Below are 19,623 nucleotides of genomic sequence, written 5' to 3' on the forward strand. Positions count from 1 at the left end.
AAGTTGAACGGGGGCTGAGAAAATCTTCTTTGCAAGTCCTGGCCTCTTGTTCTGGTGGCTAGCCACATAACACAGGAGCCCTCTCTGGGACCAGGAGAGCATTGGGTCAGCTCCAAACATGAACCGCTCTGAAGATGGGAAGTGAGGACAGAGCAGAAGCTACTAGGGCAGACCTGAACCCAATCAGGGGGCAGCCCTGTCAGGTCAGGCCCAGGAATTCCAGCTCGTGCATCACTTGTCTGCATATCAAGAAGACGAGGCCACCAGGGCGGGCACCCAGGGCCAGCTGGAACACCTTAGTGGGCTGCGCCTGTACTCAAGGTGTTTGTAGGAGAGGTGCCACAGAGGCCATAGGAGAATGATTGGGAGATTGAGCGCCATCCATGGAACGGAGATGGTGTGCGATGTCTTGTTTTGCCTGTGAGGTTGACTTTTCCTTGGCTTGGGACGTGTGCTTTGAGTACGTACAGTCGTCCATGTCGGGTATATAGAGATCCTGGGTCGAGCAGTGCACCGGTCAGGGCTGCTGGGGCAGAAGTCCATCGTGAGGTAGAGCAGTTGCTGAGCCTTCGGCAACAACCGTAGAGATCTGGCCCAAGCAGCAGGCCTCAGCTTCTTCGGCCAATCAGGAGGAGGTGGGGGAACACCTGCCACTCAATATTGCAGCCAATCACACCACCAGGCACTGCAAGTTCCACGCCATGAGCAGGTGCAGAGATGGTATGTTAAGGAAGTCTCTCACCTTTATGGCGGAACCACAGACCCAATATCAGCCCCAGGGGTGGAGCAGATAGGCCATCTGCAGACCCGACACCAGCACGCTCAAGGGGTCCCACAGGCTCACCACTGCTCCCTCACTGCACCCTGCAGTCAGCCCCAGACACCTTGGGGAAAGTCGAAGCATGGGCTGCCCCCCATAGCTTTCCTATGCGAGCGACAGGGGTTCCGATGTACGGCCCAGTCCTGGCCGGAGGGACACCTCTTCCGCCCAACCTGGCCTACAACTTCCTGCCCAGACCAGGGGATCGAGGCTCCAAGCCCCGTGGAGTCGACACCAAAGGTCGCTGTCAAACAACAGTCCCCCTAGATGGCGCCATCACTCTCCAGTGGGCGGGCTACATCTGCATCTCAGGGTTGCCACAGCAGTACAGTCTCCGTCCATGCCCCAGCAGGTGTCTAAGCTCAAGCAGAGGGCCCGATGCACTTCCAAGATTGTCCCCTGGCCCTCAACAGCCCCTTGCCCCTGCCTGGTTTCAGGATGGCAAACCCATGCATTTCTGGCTCCTAGGCCTCGCTGTTTCAGGTCAGCAATTCGCCCCGAGGGGCCCAGGGCACTCACAAGGGGCAGCAGGCAACTAGCAGTTGGTCAGCACTTGGGCCACTATCCCCGCCCAGGTCCCGATGCCATCGGATAAGTATAGGCCGGTCGCAGGGAAACCGGGACACAGTGAGGTGCGCTCTATTCCATTGTCTGCCAGAGTCTCAATTTTTTATCTGGGTTAGAAATTGGTTTAGTGGTTCTGGAAGCTAACGGATTCAAATTGCTTAAACCACATGAAGCAATTTTTTGACAGATAACCTTTTGCAATGCTATTGAAATTGATTCAGTAATACTTGATGCTAACTGATTCAAATTGCTTCGATCACAAGTAAAAGTGTTCTGGCAGATGCTGTTTTGTTATTCTATAGGACTTTATGTGACTTAATTGTGGCTAATACACTTGTAAATATTACACACGAACCTTCCCATTTCTTCGTTCCTAAGGCTCAACATAAATACACCAAGGTCAGTTTGTTGGATCATTGAGTCAATCGTTTGCATCCAATTACCCCAGACCGACAAATTGATTCATAATAGTTTTATTGTATAGGGAGTAATCATGCCTCTGATCAACCATCCGCTTGTTAGCAAAATCACTTATCTCTGGAGTTTCATGAATGAATCCCTCAGGTAAGGCACTAATCCTTGTATTTACCAGTAATGCCCCTCTGAGACAGGGAAAAACATGCCTGACCCCATAACGTGTGTGCAGTATTTAGGGACTCTCTTCCCCGGAGACCACTCCACCCTGTTTTCCATGGTGTGGCTCATCAATGAAAGCACGTCAACTGACTGGTCCCTTATTTTGTGTAATTGTTGAACCTTACCCTAAAAGCCCAGCATAGGCTTAACTTCCTGGATCACTATGAAACAGTTACTAGCAGAGTTTTTAACCACCTGGTTTTGTTTATACTGTCTCAGTCACAGCCTTCTTTCTCCCAGTTAGATTTCGAATAGAGTTTATTGAAGGAGTTTCTAACATTCCTTCTGTTGAGTTCTGCATTGTAGGTATGCACTCATAAACTTTGATGCTTTGCCAAGGATGCTAGCATGGTACACATTCATTTTCCTTTTGCCCTTTTTGAAGTGTTTGGGGGACTGTTGACAAAGCTGGATACCGTAGCCAAGAGAGGGGGACCAGTCTCTTCCAAGATCCATTGGGTGCAGATGTGTCCCTCGCTGTGGGTGTCACAAAGCGGGACAGAGCACAACACTTAGCTGGCGCCCTTCCTCCTGTCAGTTGGCTGCTGGGGGATGTAGTCTCAACTCACCAGTAACAATGTGGCCAGAAACACGTTTTTGGCTGCTGGTGTTTTAGGGCTCTTTAGAAGCCGAATGTTAGCTAGCACCCCTCCTCCTGTCTGACGGATTATGGGGAAATAGTACCACGCTGGCAACACCAATGTGGCCAGAAACGCTTTCCACATTACGTATGTCCTAGAGCGCTTCACAGCACAAGAGTTAGCTGGCACCATTCCTCCTGTAAGTGGGCTGCTGGGTAATGTAGTCCCACTGAAACAGCAACAATGCTGCCAGAAAGGCATCCCCTGGATCATTGTCAATTTACTTGTGCCCTTCCAGTACTCACTTTCAGGGCCCTACTTTTGCATTACGCACTCCATGAGAATGCATGGACTGCTTAAGTATATTTGACTTCCTCCTACATGCTGCATGTTACTCTTACTTTCCAATGTACTTGTCCCCTTTATTCCCTCTGTGGTGTGCTCATCCTTATGTGGTTCTCCCCACATTACTTTCTTGCCTTAGTCCTTTTCCCCCTTCTTTCCACATTGCTCTCTCTCCCTCCCTCTCACCCATTTGCTTTGCATTGCCCCCCACCTATGGTTTCTGTGTTGCTTCCCCGAACTACACCCTATGTATCTTCGACAACTCGCTTTAAAAGTAAAAACACAATCACATATATATATTTCTTCTTTTTGCGATTCAACTTGGATTAGTAAATTAAAAAAAACAAGGCTATTGTAATTTTGTTGGCGCATTCGTGTTCTGCTTGCCTTCAAAATAAGTTGAGCTACAGCATTACAGGCTTTTAAAAATATTCTTCCTTAGCCATGTTGAAAAGTATGTGGGATGCTCTATAGTTGCATGCCCCCTTTCAGTTAGAGGTAAGAGGCATGTATCTAAAAAGATTAATACCGTTTTTGAAAACTGAAATGGTATCTTATGCAAATGAAGTCGCCATTTTTGTTCTTTCTTGTAACTATTTATTTTACATTGTCTTTTAGGATGATGAGTCTTGTCTTGCTGATCTTCTTGATCCTCTAACTGATGCTTTGGTAAGTGTATTTGTGTCTAATACATAATGTAGGGGCATATTATCAAGGGGGTTTATCTCCGCTTTTTTGGCTTTAAAAGCCAAGAAAGCGGAGATAAAATTATCTCACTATTACCTAGCTGTCGCTAACACCAGTTAGCGACAGCTAGTAGGAGATAGCGACCATCTTGGGCCCCACTTTGCATGTCAGAGAAATTTATCACTAATGACATGCAAAGTGGGCGTGCCAAGATGTTAGCGACTGGAAACAGTCGCTAACATCGCTATCTCCTATTACCAACTTTTGGAGCTATTCGCGCTAAGCGCGAATATCTCCAAAAGCTAACACCTGCCCCTGAGCAGTTCTTAGCCATGTTATCCAATGGGAGGTGGATAACATGGCTAAGAGCATTAGTTCGGTAATGCATGAATATCGCAGACTTTTCAGCGATATTCATGCATTGCGGCCGATTTTTATCGCATTTGCGATAAACCTTGCTAATACCAAGGTTTATCTGCGATAAAAATCGCCGCAGGTCGGCGATAAATTTTTGGCTCCAACCAAGCAATAGCGATAATTATCGCTATTGCTTGGTAATATGCCCCGTAGTCCGTCATCTCTATTCAATCTAAAACCCTGGTCTGTTTTCATGCACATGGTATTTTTTCGATAAATAGTGTAGTTTGTGTATGGCCTGCTTGATCTACAAATGCCACTGCCAGAACAGGGAGCTGATGTGTTCTATCCTGGCAGTGCATTTGTGCATAATATACTTCAGCCTCTCTCACTGGGTCTTCAAGGATCAGAGGGAATCAATGCAAGTGTGGCTGCCGTAAAACTGCTCTCCTCTGTTACCATTTCTCACTTAGCTACCCATAGACGACTAACGGTCCTGCACTGTGAAGTTAATACCTTGTGCTTGAAAACATGACACACGTTTTGACTAACCAACAAATTAAATTACACTATGAGATGTACATTCATGGTGATCTATAATCTTCCCTTATTTTGAAAGTCTCTCCGCGGTCTCTAAGGACTTAAGGTAAGTGGTAGATGGTAGAAAAGTGCACGAATACCTTTATAGTGTTCAACTCGTTTCCACAGCCTTGTTGGATACCATGGAAGCATGAATCGCTGCCACCCTCTGTTACTGCAAATAACTTTTTCTTTTGGTTAGAAAGCCCCCCCCCTCCATTACATTTAGAAGAGTGCCTGTTTTGCCCCTGTTAAGCCCAAGAGCCCCTTTCTGAATCTCTTTTATCTCCGATTCTTCAGTTTTTTGTTCCCTGTTCCTCCTGATCTCTCATCCGTTGGACTACTGCTGCAAGCTGTCCTCCCAGTATATGTTTATTAACAAGATCAATGTCTTAGCTTTAGAATAAAGTTTTAAAAAGCAGATGTTGTACTTCTTTTTGTAGCACTATTCATACCCAGAAAGCCCTCCTCGTGTGGTGTTCTTTCATCCCAACATCAGGCTCCCTTCTTTTTGTTTGAATTTTCACATACTAAACTAGTATCTCCATCACTTCAATTATGAAAATATCTGTCTCCACGAAGGGAAAATGGACCTCATCTTTTCCAAATACATCACTTTAAAACATGCTTGGACTAACCAATTTTTTGTCACTGACCAAAACACGCACTCTGTCCATCTCCTTTCTTGTGCAATATTGATAACCAATGTCTTCTTAGTCCCTCGCCATAACAATCTCAGTATTAGCTGTTTCAAGATCATTGGTGCACCTATCTAACACGTTTGTTTTTTATCTCAAATAGCCCTTATTTAATCTCATTAGCCAGTTTCAGTCCTGCCTTAGGTATCCATTCGTTTTAACCTAGATGTAGAGCTACCAAAAACAACAATTTTTTCTTCTCATTGTAATTCCACATCTTCAAGAAACCACATTGTCTCTTTCCCTTAATTCATTTTGTCTGCATGTTCCGATGACCACCTAATAATCACATGGTCATATATACATATTTTGACCTTTCCCTTGCTAGTAGACGTCTTCTCTAGTCAATGACGGAAAATAATAATCATACACTACTAAATCTTATTCTTCTTACTGACCAAACCAAACATGCAGGCAAAGCGCTTTCACCTATCGAATTTAGAACCTGAGGTACTTAAGCCTTAAGCTAAGCATTATGATATTAGTTTCCTTGACTTCCTTAGCCCTGAGTAGACATTTAATTGTATTGGCTGAAACATGTCAACCTTTCTTGTTGGAAGGAGCCCAGTGTAATTTTGATTTAGATTCGAATAGCAATAGGAGGAACTTGTAGTTTCATTTGGACTCTTGTCCTGTTAAGATATTCAGTTTTATAAATGCTTCCTGTGCATTATATCCTCATAGGCATGCACTATATGGCCAGCCTTTGGTTAGTGTGTTTAGGGTGCTGAATAGTACATACTTTGGTATAGTTCTACTTTTCTCTTTCCTGCTGAAATAATAGACTGAATCGGCTATTCACAAAGGTAGTTCCATTTGTGAGTAAGATATATTAGTAATTTTACTGGCACAATTTTGAGAAACATTTCTACTATTAGATATCCACAAAATTCTAGTGTGAAACAGTGGCTGCTTTGGCATATGGAGCACAGCCCCATCAACTCATATACACAATAACGGAGAAGTTGCCTCTCACAGCAAAAGGAAAACATTAAGACAGACCTGTTACTTTGAATTCTTTCATTTCTGTTGTCTCTGGGCTGACAGTATTAAGGGTCATCAGCAAAGGGAAATAAGTATAAATATAGTAATGTGAATTGAGAGGCATGCTACATTTGAGCTCCCCTCAAACATTCACAAGCCATTGACATGCTATGCATGTTGAAATAAGTGCAGCATGCCTGAAGATAGAGACCGGCTCAGGAGGTGATGCTTTTTAGCTAGCACTCTATCAGAAGACAGGTTGGAATGGGTTGAAGCAATGTCAGCCCCATTCCTATACTAAATTCTTATTGGGCTTTGAACAGACCCATTTTCAGTTGGGCTTGTTGTGCATTGCCCCCTAGATTCCAGCAGTGAATATCCATGGAGTGCATGTTCTGCAGTAAAGGTAAACAGTACAAGTCGCTCAACTGTAAGAGATGTGAAGGAATGGCAAACACATTATAGCACAAACACTACTGTGGTTAAGGTGATTTAATGATTCTTCTCTGTGTGTTAAAGTTGGTATCTGCTAACTACTTACACTGCAGGAGGCAGGAGCACTGCCTCCATAACAGTTAGCAAAGGAGTAAGTAAGTTTATTGTGCATAGTTAATTAAAACCAGTGCAAAGCGTGGTACAAACAGTAAAAAAAATGGACATTAAAATATCATTAAAAAGCATGCACAGAAGAAACCAGTCTGATTAGCCAGGAGCAATTGTCTTTATGGCGGGGCAGCATATTCCTGTGAGTCCTGTAGGCCGCCTACATGTTGTCTGTGTCAATGATCGGAAGTTTTTTATTTTGACAGTTTTTGCTCGATCATTGCAAGGAACTTAACGTATCTGCAATTCAGTTTCGTGTTCGAAGGGTTCAGGCAGGCGAGGACCGCTTGCCTTCTCGTGCGAGTCCCTAGCTGGTTAAGCTGGGCCTTTAAGAGCTGTTGACGGGCTGGACGTAGCTCTTCGCAAAGGCAGGTCAGATGAAGTATATCGCCCTTGTCTGTGTTGCAAAACGGACAAACCTCGTGGCCATTACTCCTGAGCCATGGTGGAAGATACTCTCTGCTGGGCAAAAGCCCTAGTCTGTATTTCAAGAACTTCAGTTTTGTTATCTTAGGATAACCCTGGCTGAAGTAAGGTTGTGGTGTCAGCGTTTTATAAGAGTTTAATGACATCCAGGCATGCTTACTTTTGGCGAATGTGGCCTTGTCCTCTAGTACGGATAGTGTTTTAACAGTTTTCCAGACTAGTTTTTTGAATGGGTTGTGCCCGAGTTGCATGTCCCAAATTGCAGTTAGATTAGTACCCACCAGAGCTGTCTTCAGGTAGGATCTTGCCTGAGATATATCCCTATTTTGGATGTCTTGCCATAGCAGCGAGTTTAGAGTGTTGGTGGGGGCCGAGCGGAGTTTGTGGCAGCAGTTGATGTACACTCCCTGTCTGGCAAGGGCATGCTTTTGCAATCCAAATTCCAGCCTAAGTTGGGCCGGCGATGTGTAGGACGGAAGGGAAAACATTGTTCTATAGGCTTTTGTCTGGATTGTGTCCAGGTTCTTGGAGTCTCTCACACGAAGCGCCTCGCTGCCATAGCAGATAGAGGGGAGTAGCTTAGCCTGGATAACTCTCAGATAGGGGGTTAAAATTGGCCCCATCAGTTGATTGGCTATGTTTTTGAGTGTAACGGCGATGCACGCCCCTCTCCTTTTTGCTTCCTGCTTTTGTTGTGCAAAGGTGGCATCTCTGTCAAAAAGAACTCCCAGGTATTTATAAACAAGTGCCGACTCTATTTTTTGACCGCCTAGTGCCCATGACTTCTGAAGCTTCTTCTTGGTGTTGATCGACATGGTGCGTGTCTTGCTCAAATTTATTTTAAGTTTGTTTTCCGTGGCATTGCTGTGCATTTGGATCAGAAGCTGCTGGAGGCCGGTGTAAGTATGGCTAAGTAGCACAACGTCGTCCGCATACAGCAGGTTGCTCAAGGTTTCCCCCCCCAGCCTCGGACAATGGGAGTTGCATGTGTTGAGTGTGTCTGATAAATCTGCCATAAACAGATTGAATAGTATTGGGGCAAGCACGCACCCTTGCTTCAAGCCTTTGGTGGTACGAACTTTAGATGACAGGTCTGTGCCGCCTCCTAGCTTCACCTGCACCCAGGTATCAGAGTGTAGAAGCTTCAGCATGCTTAGGATCGGCTGCGGTATTCCCCATTGTGCCAGTTTCCCCCAAAGTCTGCCTCTCTCGATGTTGTCAAACGCTGCACTGAAATCGATGTAGCACATGTGCAGCGGCAGGTTTTTCGTTTTTGCTGCATCGATCATTAGAGAGATGGCCAGAATATTGGTAGCTGTTCCAGTATTTTTCCGGAAACCAGTCTGGTTCAATGTTATGATCTGATTTGTATCCGCCCATAGCGCAATTTCCTCTAAGAGTGTTCCCGCAAAATATTTTGCCGCATTATCGAGGAGGGCTACTAGTCGGTAGTTGTTAGGGTCCGTTTTGTCGCCTTTTTTGAATATGGGGACAATCGTCGACCCTCTCCAAGATTCTGGGATTTTGTTTAAGAGTCTTACAGCCTGATTCATGTACGGGCCGTTTTGCGTGGCCCTAATAGCGAATCATAGCGACTCGCTATTGAGGACACGCAAAACGGTATTCATGTAGGAATTGCTAAATAAATAGCGATTCCTACATGTTCTCTATTTGCGAGTAGAAAATTGCTACTCGCAAAAAAAGGAATAACTCCCCATTCATTCCTATGGGCCAAAAGGCCCATAGGAATGAATGGGGAGTATCCCTTATTTGCGAGTAGCAATTTACTACTCGCAAATAAGATAGCGATTTTAAGGGTGCCAGGGGTGTCCAAAGGACACCCTGTAGCACCCCTAAAATGCACATTTGAACAGGTGTTGCGCACACACATGTCCAAAGGACATGTGTGTGTGCAACATGCAACTTAGAAAAATGCTTTTAAAAGCATTTTTCTAAGTTTTTGCTATTTACCGAGAGGTCTGACCTCTCGGTAAATAGCGGCCCAAATTTGCAAAATCGCAATTTTTGAAAGAGTCATGAATAGCATTTAAGGAATCTCTAATAGAGATTACTTAAATGCTAATTCTCGCATATTAGCTAATTCTTCATTAGCGATTTTTGCATTTGGGATTGTGAATCCCAAATGCCAAAATTGCACTCGCAAAAGGCAAGATTCTGAGAATCTTGCCCTTTGCGAGTGCAATTTAGCTTCATGAATCAGGCTGTTTCTTCCGAGAATAGCGGTTCCATGTTGGTAGCCCATTCTGTGATCTTTTCCTTAAATAGGGCTGGCGGAATGCCGTTTGGACCCGGAGCACCTTCCTTCCTGCCCTTGCGAATCTGTTTTTTTATGATTGCTATTTGCTGGCCGGCTGTTGTATCCGAGATGTTTTTGGGTGGGCTTTGCTCTCTCTTGGTCAGGGCCTTCAGCGCGAACATTGTGAAGTTAGGCTCTGTGATGTTCGTTTTTTGCGCTCCTGCGTGTTCCGGCTGGTCATTAAAGTGGCTAGAGAGGTAGGTGATCCATGACTCTTCCAGAATGTACGAGCCTAGTTCTTTATGCTGTGGTCGTAGGATCCTGTTTGCTGATTGCCAAAAGCGTGCGCTGTTGCTACTTTTGCTGTCGTGTAATAATTTTGCCCAGGTCTCATTTTCAGCATCTTTCTTTATGTTCCATTTTATGCTTTTGAGCTCAGTTCTTTGTTTCTTCAACACTGTCCGAAGCGGTGCGTTGTCAGGGGCTGATCTTAGCATTCGTAAGGTCGAATTTACTAATCTTTTGTGCTGCCTTAATTCTGCTCTTGGTCCTATTTAGGTCTCGCCTGTCGATGCGCATGCGCATCGAGCTTGCGAGCCTATTGCGGCTTAAACAACCTTTAACTAAGAAGCAAGGAATCGTGGCGATTCCTTGCAGTGCCCGTGACTTTTAAGCTCAATGCGCATGTGCATTGAGCTTAAAAGCGCGTGCACATCAGTTCCCTCAGCCGCAATCGCCGTCTGTTCTCTCAGCCGCATTCCTCCCGACACCTTTTGAAGTGAAGCTTAGCTTCACTTCAAAGGCCCCGGCTTCTTCACACGCACATGCCGCTCTCCCCGCTCCGCCCCCTCCCCTGCCCGCCGTGTGCATTTCTCCTCCACCCCCTCCCCACAGCAATGCCCTCCGTCTTGTTTGTTAATTTCCTCCAACTGCCCATCTCCTTTCAATACGTTTCCATTTAATCGCCTACCTCTCGATGTCCCTCATCCTCATCTCAACTCATCTATCACTCCAGCTATCTCCTCTTACACGTTATACGAATATCTCTCTCTTCACCTCCGTCCCACGATCTCTCATCTCTCTTCCTTTCACCCTCTAATCACGATCGTCTATTCTGTTGCTCTCCCCTCGCTAGCCCTCTCCCCCACCTATTAATCTTTTCTGTTTTCTACGCATTTTCACCCTCTTACGTCTTCCTTTTCTCCCTCGTGCTTCCTTCATCTTTCCTTCTCTAACCATTTTCCTCGTCCGCCTCCCGCCATCTCTATACACCTCTCCCCTTCTGTGACCGTCACTCTCCTTCCCTGCATCTCCGTCGCTCTAAGCACCCCTATATCTCAGCCCTCTTACCCCCGTCGCACCTATTTAATCTCTAACTTCTGTCATGTCTCCCCAGTACCCATCTACTCCTGTTGGGTCACCTCGTGCTCTTCTCCTCTGTCCCACATGTCCTTTCATTTTCCCTCTCGCAATCCCATTTTACAGCTGCTCTTCTGATGTGTTCTCTCCATTGCTGCATGTTTCCTCTTTCTACTTTTTCCTATTGTCTGTTTCCCTACCCTCGCTCTCCCCAGCCCCCGCCTCCATTTGTCTCCGCTCACTCTCTATCCATTTCTCTGCACGTTTCCATCTCCCGGTTAAATAATATTTTATTGGCAAGACAAATCAGCTAGACATTCACGGAAGAGAACAGGACGAGCTGCCAGTCCTCCAGCCCTCGACCCTGTTCAATATGCCCTGTTCAGTGACGAGGGAAGGCACATGCTGAGGTGCCATTTCTGACAGGGTGGAAATAAGCCGTTCTGCAGGCCTGTGCGCGTTTCCCTCAGGGGAAAGAGTCCGAGTTTTTGTGCCGCGCTATGTTGCCGTTTGTGGGAGACGTTCGCTTGCTGGGGAGCACGATGCCATGGTGTAAATCTACATGATGTCACCCCGTCCTTCCGAATCCCCCCCTCACCAGTTTCTCACAACTCAGGGATAGTCGTAGAAATTGAGTTCAAGGGGTACCCCAGCCTGTCCCAGCCTCCCCCTGCAGGAGCCTGCGCTACGCCCCAGGCTCCATACGATTTTTTTGCTACTCGGAATCACTCACCCTCACCCTCACTCACCCTCACTCACCCTCACTCACCCTCACCCACACTCACCCTCACCCTCACTCACCCTCAACGCCTCACCCTCACTCACTCTCAACCCCTCACCCTCTCACCCTCAACACCTCACCCTCACCCTCACTCACCCTCAACCGTTCACCCTCAACCCCTCACTCACCCTCACTCTCACTCACCCTCACTTACCCTCAACCCCTCTGCCTCACCCTCACTCACCCTCACTTACCCTCAACCCCTCAGCCTCACCCTCACTCACCCTCACCCTCACTCACCCTCAACCCCTCACCCTCACTCACCCTCACCCTCACTCACCCTCAACCCCTCACACTCACTCACCCTCACCCTCACTCACCCTCAACTCCTCACCCTCACTCACCCTCAACACCTCACCCTCACTCACCCTCACCCTCACTCACCCTCACTCACCCTCACTCACTCACCCTCACCCTCACTCACCCTCACTCACCCTCACTCACACTCACTCACCCTCACTCACCCCCACCCTCACTCACACTCACTCACCCTCACTCACCCTCACCCACCCTCACCCTCACTCACCCTCACCCACACTCACCCTCACTCACCCTCAACACCTCACCCTCACTCACCCTCACTCACCCTCAACCCCTCACCCTCACCCTCAATCAGCCTCAACCCCTTACCCTCAATCACCCTCACCCTCACTCAGCCTCAACCCCTCACCCTCACTCACCCTCAACCCCTCATCCTCACTCACCCTCAACCCCTCACCCTCACTCACCCTCAACCCCTCACCCTCACTCACCCTCACTCAGCCTCACCCTCACTCACCCTCACTCACCCTCACTCACCCTCACTCACCCTCACTCACCCTCACTCACCCTCACCCACACTCACCCTCACCCTCACTCACCCTCAACGCCTCACCCTCACTCACTCTCAACCCCTTACCCTCACTCACCCTCAACACCTCACCCTCACCCTCACTCACCCTCAACCGTTCACCCTCAACCCCTCACTCACCCTCACTCTCACTCACCCTCACTTACCCTCAACCCCTCAGCCTCACCTTCACTCACCCTCACTTACCCTCAACCCCTCAGCCTCACCCTCACTCACCCTCACCCTCACCCTCACTCACCCTCAACCCCTCACCCTCACTCATCCTCACCCTCACTCACCCACAACCCCTCACACTCACTCACCCTCACCCTCACTCACCCTCAACTCCTCACCCTCACTCACCCTCAACACCTCAGCCTCACCCTCACTCACCCTCAACGCCTCACCCTCAACACCTCACCCTCACTCACCCTCACCCTCACTCACCCTCAACCCCTCACCCTCAACACCTCACCCTCATCCCCTCACCCTCACTCACCCTCACAACACATATTGTGTTACAATAGGTGTCACATTTGCGGAAGATAAAACTATCTAGAGATGTAGCATAACGACCAGAGCTGCCATATAAGTCACGTAAATACTAAACATGTTGCATTCCAAATGCTATAGGTGTCACATTTGCAAAAGTTATAACTATTGGCATTGTAAATGACAAAGCCATCAATATAGCAATTTTAACATCGCAAAAAAAAAAAATTATGTCATTTACAAGACCAATAACTACAACTTTTCTAATGCGATACTTATTGCATTCCAACACCACTCATCCACGCAACGCCACTCACACACGCAACGCCACTCACACACGCAACGCCACTCACACACGCAACGCCACTCACACACGCAACGCCACTCACACACGCTACGCCACTCACATACGCAACGCCACTCACACACGCAACGCCACTCACACACGCCACTCATCCACGCAACGCCACTCATCCACGCAACGCTACTCATCCACACAACGCCACTCTTCCATTTGCAAAAAGAAAAATGTCTAACTATTCTATTGCGAGACCTATTGCATTTCCAATGCTTGTTTTGAGTTGGTTTTACTGCTCACATTGTGCAAGTTAGTTTTTGCCGGGGTCTTGGTTGCCAGTTCTTTTAGCAAAGATCCTGTGTATTGCTCCCAGTGTGGGATATGCCCAGCTGAATTTGATTTGAGTGTGTTATATCGTTGTAGGGCAGTCTCGGCCAGAGTGGTTAGGTTAGATGGTGTGCATTTGATCCTTTTTCGATTGATGGTGTAGATCGCCCCTAACGTTTTGTCTGGCCTGATTGTAGTAGGCGACTTTAATGTCAGGTGGCATTCCTGGGGACGGTGGTCACTTTCTCCCTTGTCCCCCATTCTGAATTCCAAGATGTAGGGGAAGAGTGCCAGACTGGCAAATGTATAGTCCAAGATGGAGCTGGCTGTTTGTGAGTAGAATGTTTCTACTGGAGGACGATCTGTCATGAATCTACCATTTAATGCCCGGAGATTTAAATGTTCTAAGTCTTTGAGAAAGGAACTGTGTTGGTGCTTTCTCCTATTTTGCGGGGAGCTTTGTGATGGTATGGTGTAAATATTATTCAGAGCCAGGACCTCTTCCTCTGCTGTTGAGCCAAGGAGGTTTTGGTTGAAGTCCCCTGACAGGAGAAAGAGTGGCTTTTCCATCTGGGAGATATACTCCGTGAGTTGATTGGAAATTGTGTTGGAGTCTTTACCTCTGTGTTTAGGGTGGACGTATGCATTGACAAGGCATATCTCTTCTTCTGTGTTACAGAGCTTCAGTTTTATTTTTACTGTTAAGGTTGTGGATGTGGACGAGTTCATGAGAACTGCCGACGATATTGTTGTGTTGGATATATATGTAGCCAGGCCTCCTGACTGGTGGCCGAATCTGTTGGTTCTAACTGCTGCTGTTGAAAAGCCAGTGAAGCCTGTGATGTGTTGTGTAGATGTGAGCCAGGTTTCCTGCAGCATTACTATATCAAATAGAGAGATGCACTTTTGGAAGTCTGGGTCATCCATTTTTGAGATTAGGCCGTTTATATTCCAAGAACAGATGCCTATGGATGGTACGCTGCCCTTTATGCCATCTCTCATTTGTTGGTGGCATCAGGCCTCTTCAGGGCATATGAAGATCGTTCGAGAGAGAGTTTCTCTTGTTAGTGCTCGGTTTTGATGTAGAGCCCCCCCTGTGCTCGCTTCTGTCCATCCCGAGGGCTGCGTGTGTTTTTAATCGGCGGACTTCCTCTCAGGGGCTTAGTCATGATGGAAGTGCGGATCTGATGGTGCTTTTGCACTGGACTTCTCCTGCTTGATGTGAGTGCTAGTTCAGAGCCCACTACCGCCCTCAGCCTATCTTCCGGACGCTGCCAGTGTATGTTCTTTCTTTTTTTGGGCGAGCTTCCCAAGGCGCCTTTAAGGACGCTAAGGGTGTTTTCCTGTCTTGCCTCCAATTTTGAGCTTGTCCTCTTCTGAAGGGGAAGCTGGTTTTAATATGGGGACTAGCTTGATGCCCCAGGTCTTAAATTGCTCTGCTTCCGCTGCAATGGACTCCGCGACATTGTTGGAAGACCAGGTGGTCTTGGTCCCCTCCGGGCTATTTGGTTTGACGGCGGACAAAAATTCAACCGAGATTAAGTCCTTGGTACTTATCCCCTCCAGGCTGGGAATATGTCCCATTACTTTAAGAATGTTGCCACGGTTGAGCGTGTCATGCTGCCCTTGTGACTTATATTCCGGAAAAAAGACCAACATCTCTGTTGTTTGTTTGGTGCTTCCTACCTCCTTGTATTGTGAGCGATGTACTTGAGCTAGTGATGCATGGCCTGTATGAGTTTCGCGAGCTACCGAGGTTGAACCTTCACCTGGCATGTTGGCGGTGGTGGTTGATGCTTTGAATGAAGTCATTTGCTTTGATGTTATTCGTGTTTCGGATGTCCGTTTTGCTTCGGAACACTCAGTTTGATTAGAAGCAGGGTGATTGGTGAAGTCCGATGTGTCTGTGACATGGGCTCCGTAAATTTGGCTTAGCGATGGTCCAAGTTTTCCGTTCCTATCCCCCACCTCAACATTTAGCCTGTGAGGGTGGTTGTTAACATTTATTGGTGGCGAGTCTTGAATGATAGTTAGTTCTGATGTTCCCCTTTCCATTTGGAGAGGAGGCTCCTTCCTTTGCAGTGTCGAGACTCCCGCTTGATCCTCAGAGGCCCTTGCTGTCTTGTTCTTGGCACAGTTTGGAAGTATAAGGTCATTGATCTTTGCTGCCGCCTCTCTTACTCCGACTATTTGTTCCGACTGGTCTCTTACACCCATGGTCCTTGGGACCCTTGCCCTTCTTGTTTTGGCTGGCTGCTGTTTGTTTTGTGCTGCTGCTGATTTGTGCCTAGGGGCAAGTGGTATCCGCTATCTGTGAGGTTAGCATTGTTTGCGTTATCCCAAGATCTCTCCTTTGTGTCATAGAAGATGGGGAAATATTTAGACGTGGATGTTTCAATTTTTTGCTTACGCCCTTTTCTTTTTTGTTGACGTCGCTGTTTGGCATTGAGTTTTTGGGAGGGCTCCTGTCCCGTTAGGGTTGTCTCTTCGTTTGCGGGTGCGGAGTGGGTGGTTGGCTCCGCTGCGGTTCTGGATGCTTCACTCCTGATGTCTCCTGCTTCAGGGTTAGTGGTGCCCATTTCTTTAATTGCGTATCCTCTATGTAGAGACTTTATATCTCCTATTAGGTCAGTTAGCATTGAGGGCAGAGAGGCTACTTTGTCTAATGCCTGACTACAATTGCAGCTCAGATAGGTGTTGGATTGTGCTCTCAGAATCAGGTTGTTTAGATTGCCTAGCTTATCGTCGATGCCAGCTGTAAAGACTGCCAGTGTATTGAGAAGATTAAGTTGAAGCTCCATTTTCTCTGATTGGTATTGCAGGGTATCTACTGCTAGTTGGATTGTATTTAGCAGTGAATTCCACGTTCCGATGTTTTGTTCCTTTCTCCACTCATTCTCTTTAGAGTCATTGCCGGGCATGTTTAGATTTTTGGCTGCAAAAGGTGAGTCAGGGGCATGAGTCCCTTTGGGATCAGGTGTGTGAGTGGCTAGCATATCTTCCCGTTCTTGTGTGTTGAGATGGGACGCTAGTGCTCTTGCTTCGGCTTTGCTAATGGAAGACGACTTGGAGCAAACCCCTTTAGAACTAGGCAGTTCTAGATTCAATACCCATGGGAGCACCGTAGTACTCAAGTTACCTCACCCAGGGAAGGCGGTGCATAGGTGTCTTTTGATGCCGGCTTTCATTGTCGTTTTCAATGCTGAGCTGCTGAGAAGTGCTGCAGGCAACCAAGTGGAAAGTGTCCGGATGGATCCAAGCCTTAATCGGATTCGAGAAGAAACTGAAAGCAGAAGGGACAGAGTCTGCGTCACTAGCCAGTGACCAGAAAGGTGAGGAAAAGATGCCAAAAATGTCGTGTGATTTCAGGTGAAGAAGGTGAAGCTTGGCTCTTCAGCCATGAGGACCAGGAGGCATTTACGATAGCATTGGCAACAGCAACCCATGCAGAAAGCAAAGATTGGCTTAGGTGCAGACCAGCAAGGTCTGAGGGACTCACCTTTGAAGGGGAGTCGGGCGCATCTGGAGCAACCAGGGAAGCCCAAGAAACAGAAGAGTTACCTCTGTGGGGACCCACCAGTTGATGGACCAGGGATCGCAAAGGGGCCTCAAGCAGAACTGCTAAAAGCGGCCCCACGGAACATTCGTGGAGTGTAGGCACACCATCTTCGGTGCAGAAGGTGCTCAGGGCTTGGACTACAAGCAGCCCAATGCACAACTTCAGGAAAGTTCAGGAAGTAGGTGCACTAGCAAATGTGCACTGTAGCCAGGAGTTACGGTCCCACGTCTCTCGTGATGGCTATGGGTCTTAGCTTTGCTGGGATATCGTTTTGGCCTTCGAAAAGTCTGGAAGTCTGAGTGCTGTTTCACAAATCTGTTGGGATCCGGCAGGATCCTTGGAAATGCAGACGGGCAAGATGCATCTTTGGTGCATGTTTGAACAGGGGAGTCACTCCCTGACCCCAAGGGAGATTCTTCAGTCTTCTAGTAAAAATAGAATGTCAAAGTTCTAGGATATATGTTGCAGAATTTCGTCTGGGGTAATCTAAAGTCCTATGGACAGGGTTCCTATACTTATAATATGTTTAGGGGTTGGACTTACTCTAGGGTCCCACCCGTGGGAGGACCCATGGTGGGGGTCGTTACACCCAATTCCCTTTGTCCGGTTTCATGCCAGAGCAGGGACCGAGTGCCCCTGCAACCGGTTTGAACTGGGGTATGCACAGGGACACAAAGTGTGCCCCCAAGCACTGTCTGAATGCACCCACCCAGCCCCAATACACTAAAGCCTGCCTGGGAGGTGGTTACACCTCCCTGTGACAAGAAACCTATTGTCCAGGCCTCCCCTGTCGGAGTTTTGTCCAGTAGCAGCAGGTCAGACCAGTGTCTGTGGTTGCAGCTTCCATTTTGTGATGCTGGGGCTCTTTTAAACTATAACTTGTTAAGTAAGTGTGTACATGTCTTCTCCCTCTAGAGAGGTGTAATTCTACCCCCACCGCCCGGACTGGCGAGGGGTAGGATTCCAAAGTGTTTGACACCAAACACGACATGTTTCTATGCAGCCATTCCAAAGTTAGCATTTACCGCGAAGTTATAATGCACTTAAGAGTATATGGTCTGGCTGTATCACAGAACAGTTACAGAGAAGTGATTCCAAAAGCTGTAGAGGGGTCCTGCTCATGCATGGGCACCCTCTCACACAAAACCAAGCACTCTGCCTTCAGGATTGATAAGGCCTCCCATGGGAGTGACGTATAGGTTTATATGTGTCAGTGATATAAGGTAGATGCAGGTAGCCTATATCTTTGTAAGGGGTACATGCACCACCTTACCCAGGAAGTAGTAGCAGTCCTGTGGTGACATTTTGGACGGCTTCCCAGGGGTGGCATAATACATGTTTCAGCACCTGGTAGGCCTCTGGGGTACCTATGCCCTTAGTACCTAATGTACCATATACTAGGGACTCACAAGTGTGACCCAGTAACCAATCTGGAGTGTACCTAAGTACTTGCAATCAATTTAGAGATAAACCAGCTAGGCTGGGGTCCTGGTTAGCAGGGCCACAGCCAGACTAACGTAAAACAACTGTGAAACACCAGCAAAAAGTGGAGGGGGACCATAGTAAGCAGATCCCACTCTCCTACACAGCCCCCAAATGCCAGGACATTAATCTAACCTTGACCAGTTGAGTCTTCATGTTCTAAGTGGAAATGTCTGGAGAGTCTATCTGCATTGGCATGGTTACTCCCAGTTCTTTGTTCCACTGTATAGTCCACCACCTGTATGGAAACGGACCATCTTATAAGTCTGGGGTTTTCATCCTTCATCTGTTTTAGCCATATGAGGGGCTTATGACCAGACTGAACAGTGAGGTTAGTACCAAAAGAAGTATGGCCTTAGCTTCTTCAGAGCCGAAACCACAGAAAAGGCCTCCCTCTCAATAGCTGACTAACGTTTCTCTCTAGGGGCCAGCTTTCTGCTAATACAAGCTACTGGCTGGTCCTGACCTTTATCATTCAATTGTGATAGCACAGTCCCTAACCCCAACTGAGATGCATCTGTTTGGACAATGAATTCTCTGCAGTAGTTAGGACTTTTCAGAATTGGTGCTGTGCACATGGCCTGCTTCAGATCATCAAATGCCTTTTGACAGCTAACCATCCACTGAACTTTTTTTTGGCATTTTCTTATAAGTTAAGTCATTCAGGGGTGTCACAGTGGAGCCATACCCCTTGACAAATCACCTGTAGCACCCAGTCAGGCCCAAGAAAGCTCTGACCTCAGTATGGGTAGTGAGAGCAACCCAGTCCATGATGGTCTGGATTTTGCTCTGCAATGGGTGAACCTGGCCTCCACCTACAAGGTGGCCCAAGTACTAAACCCGACTCTGCCCCACTTAGTAGCCTTGATAGTTAGGCCTGCCGTTTGTAGGGCCTCTAAAACATTTCTCAGGTGACCAGGTGATCCTCCCAGGTGGAGCTAAAGACAGCAATATCA

General features: G+C 47.4%; 1 protein-coding gene across 1 annotated transcript in view; it reads left to right on the top strand.

Moving 5' to 3' along the window:
* Positions 1-19,623, top strand: part of LOC144768933 (uncharacterized) — a 367,458-nt gene that overhangs the window by 144,059 nt on the left and 203,776 nt on the right. Inside the window, exon 5 of the mRNA XM_078652940.1 lies at positions 3,568-3,618. Within this exon, the coding sequence (XP_078509066.1) occupies positions 3,568-3,618 (51 nt within the window). The remainder of the gene's footprint in view (positions 1-3,567; positions 3,619-19,623) is intronic.

The sequence above is a fragment of the Lissotriton helveticus genome, chromosome 7 (assembly GCF_964261635.1).
Source record: "Lissotriton helveticus chromosome 7, aLisHel1.1, whole genome shotgun sequence".
Lineage (NCBI taxonomy): Eukaryota > Metazoa > Chordata > Amphibia > Caudata > Salamandridae > Lissotriton > Lissotriton helveticus.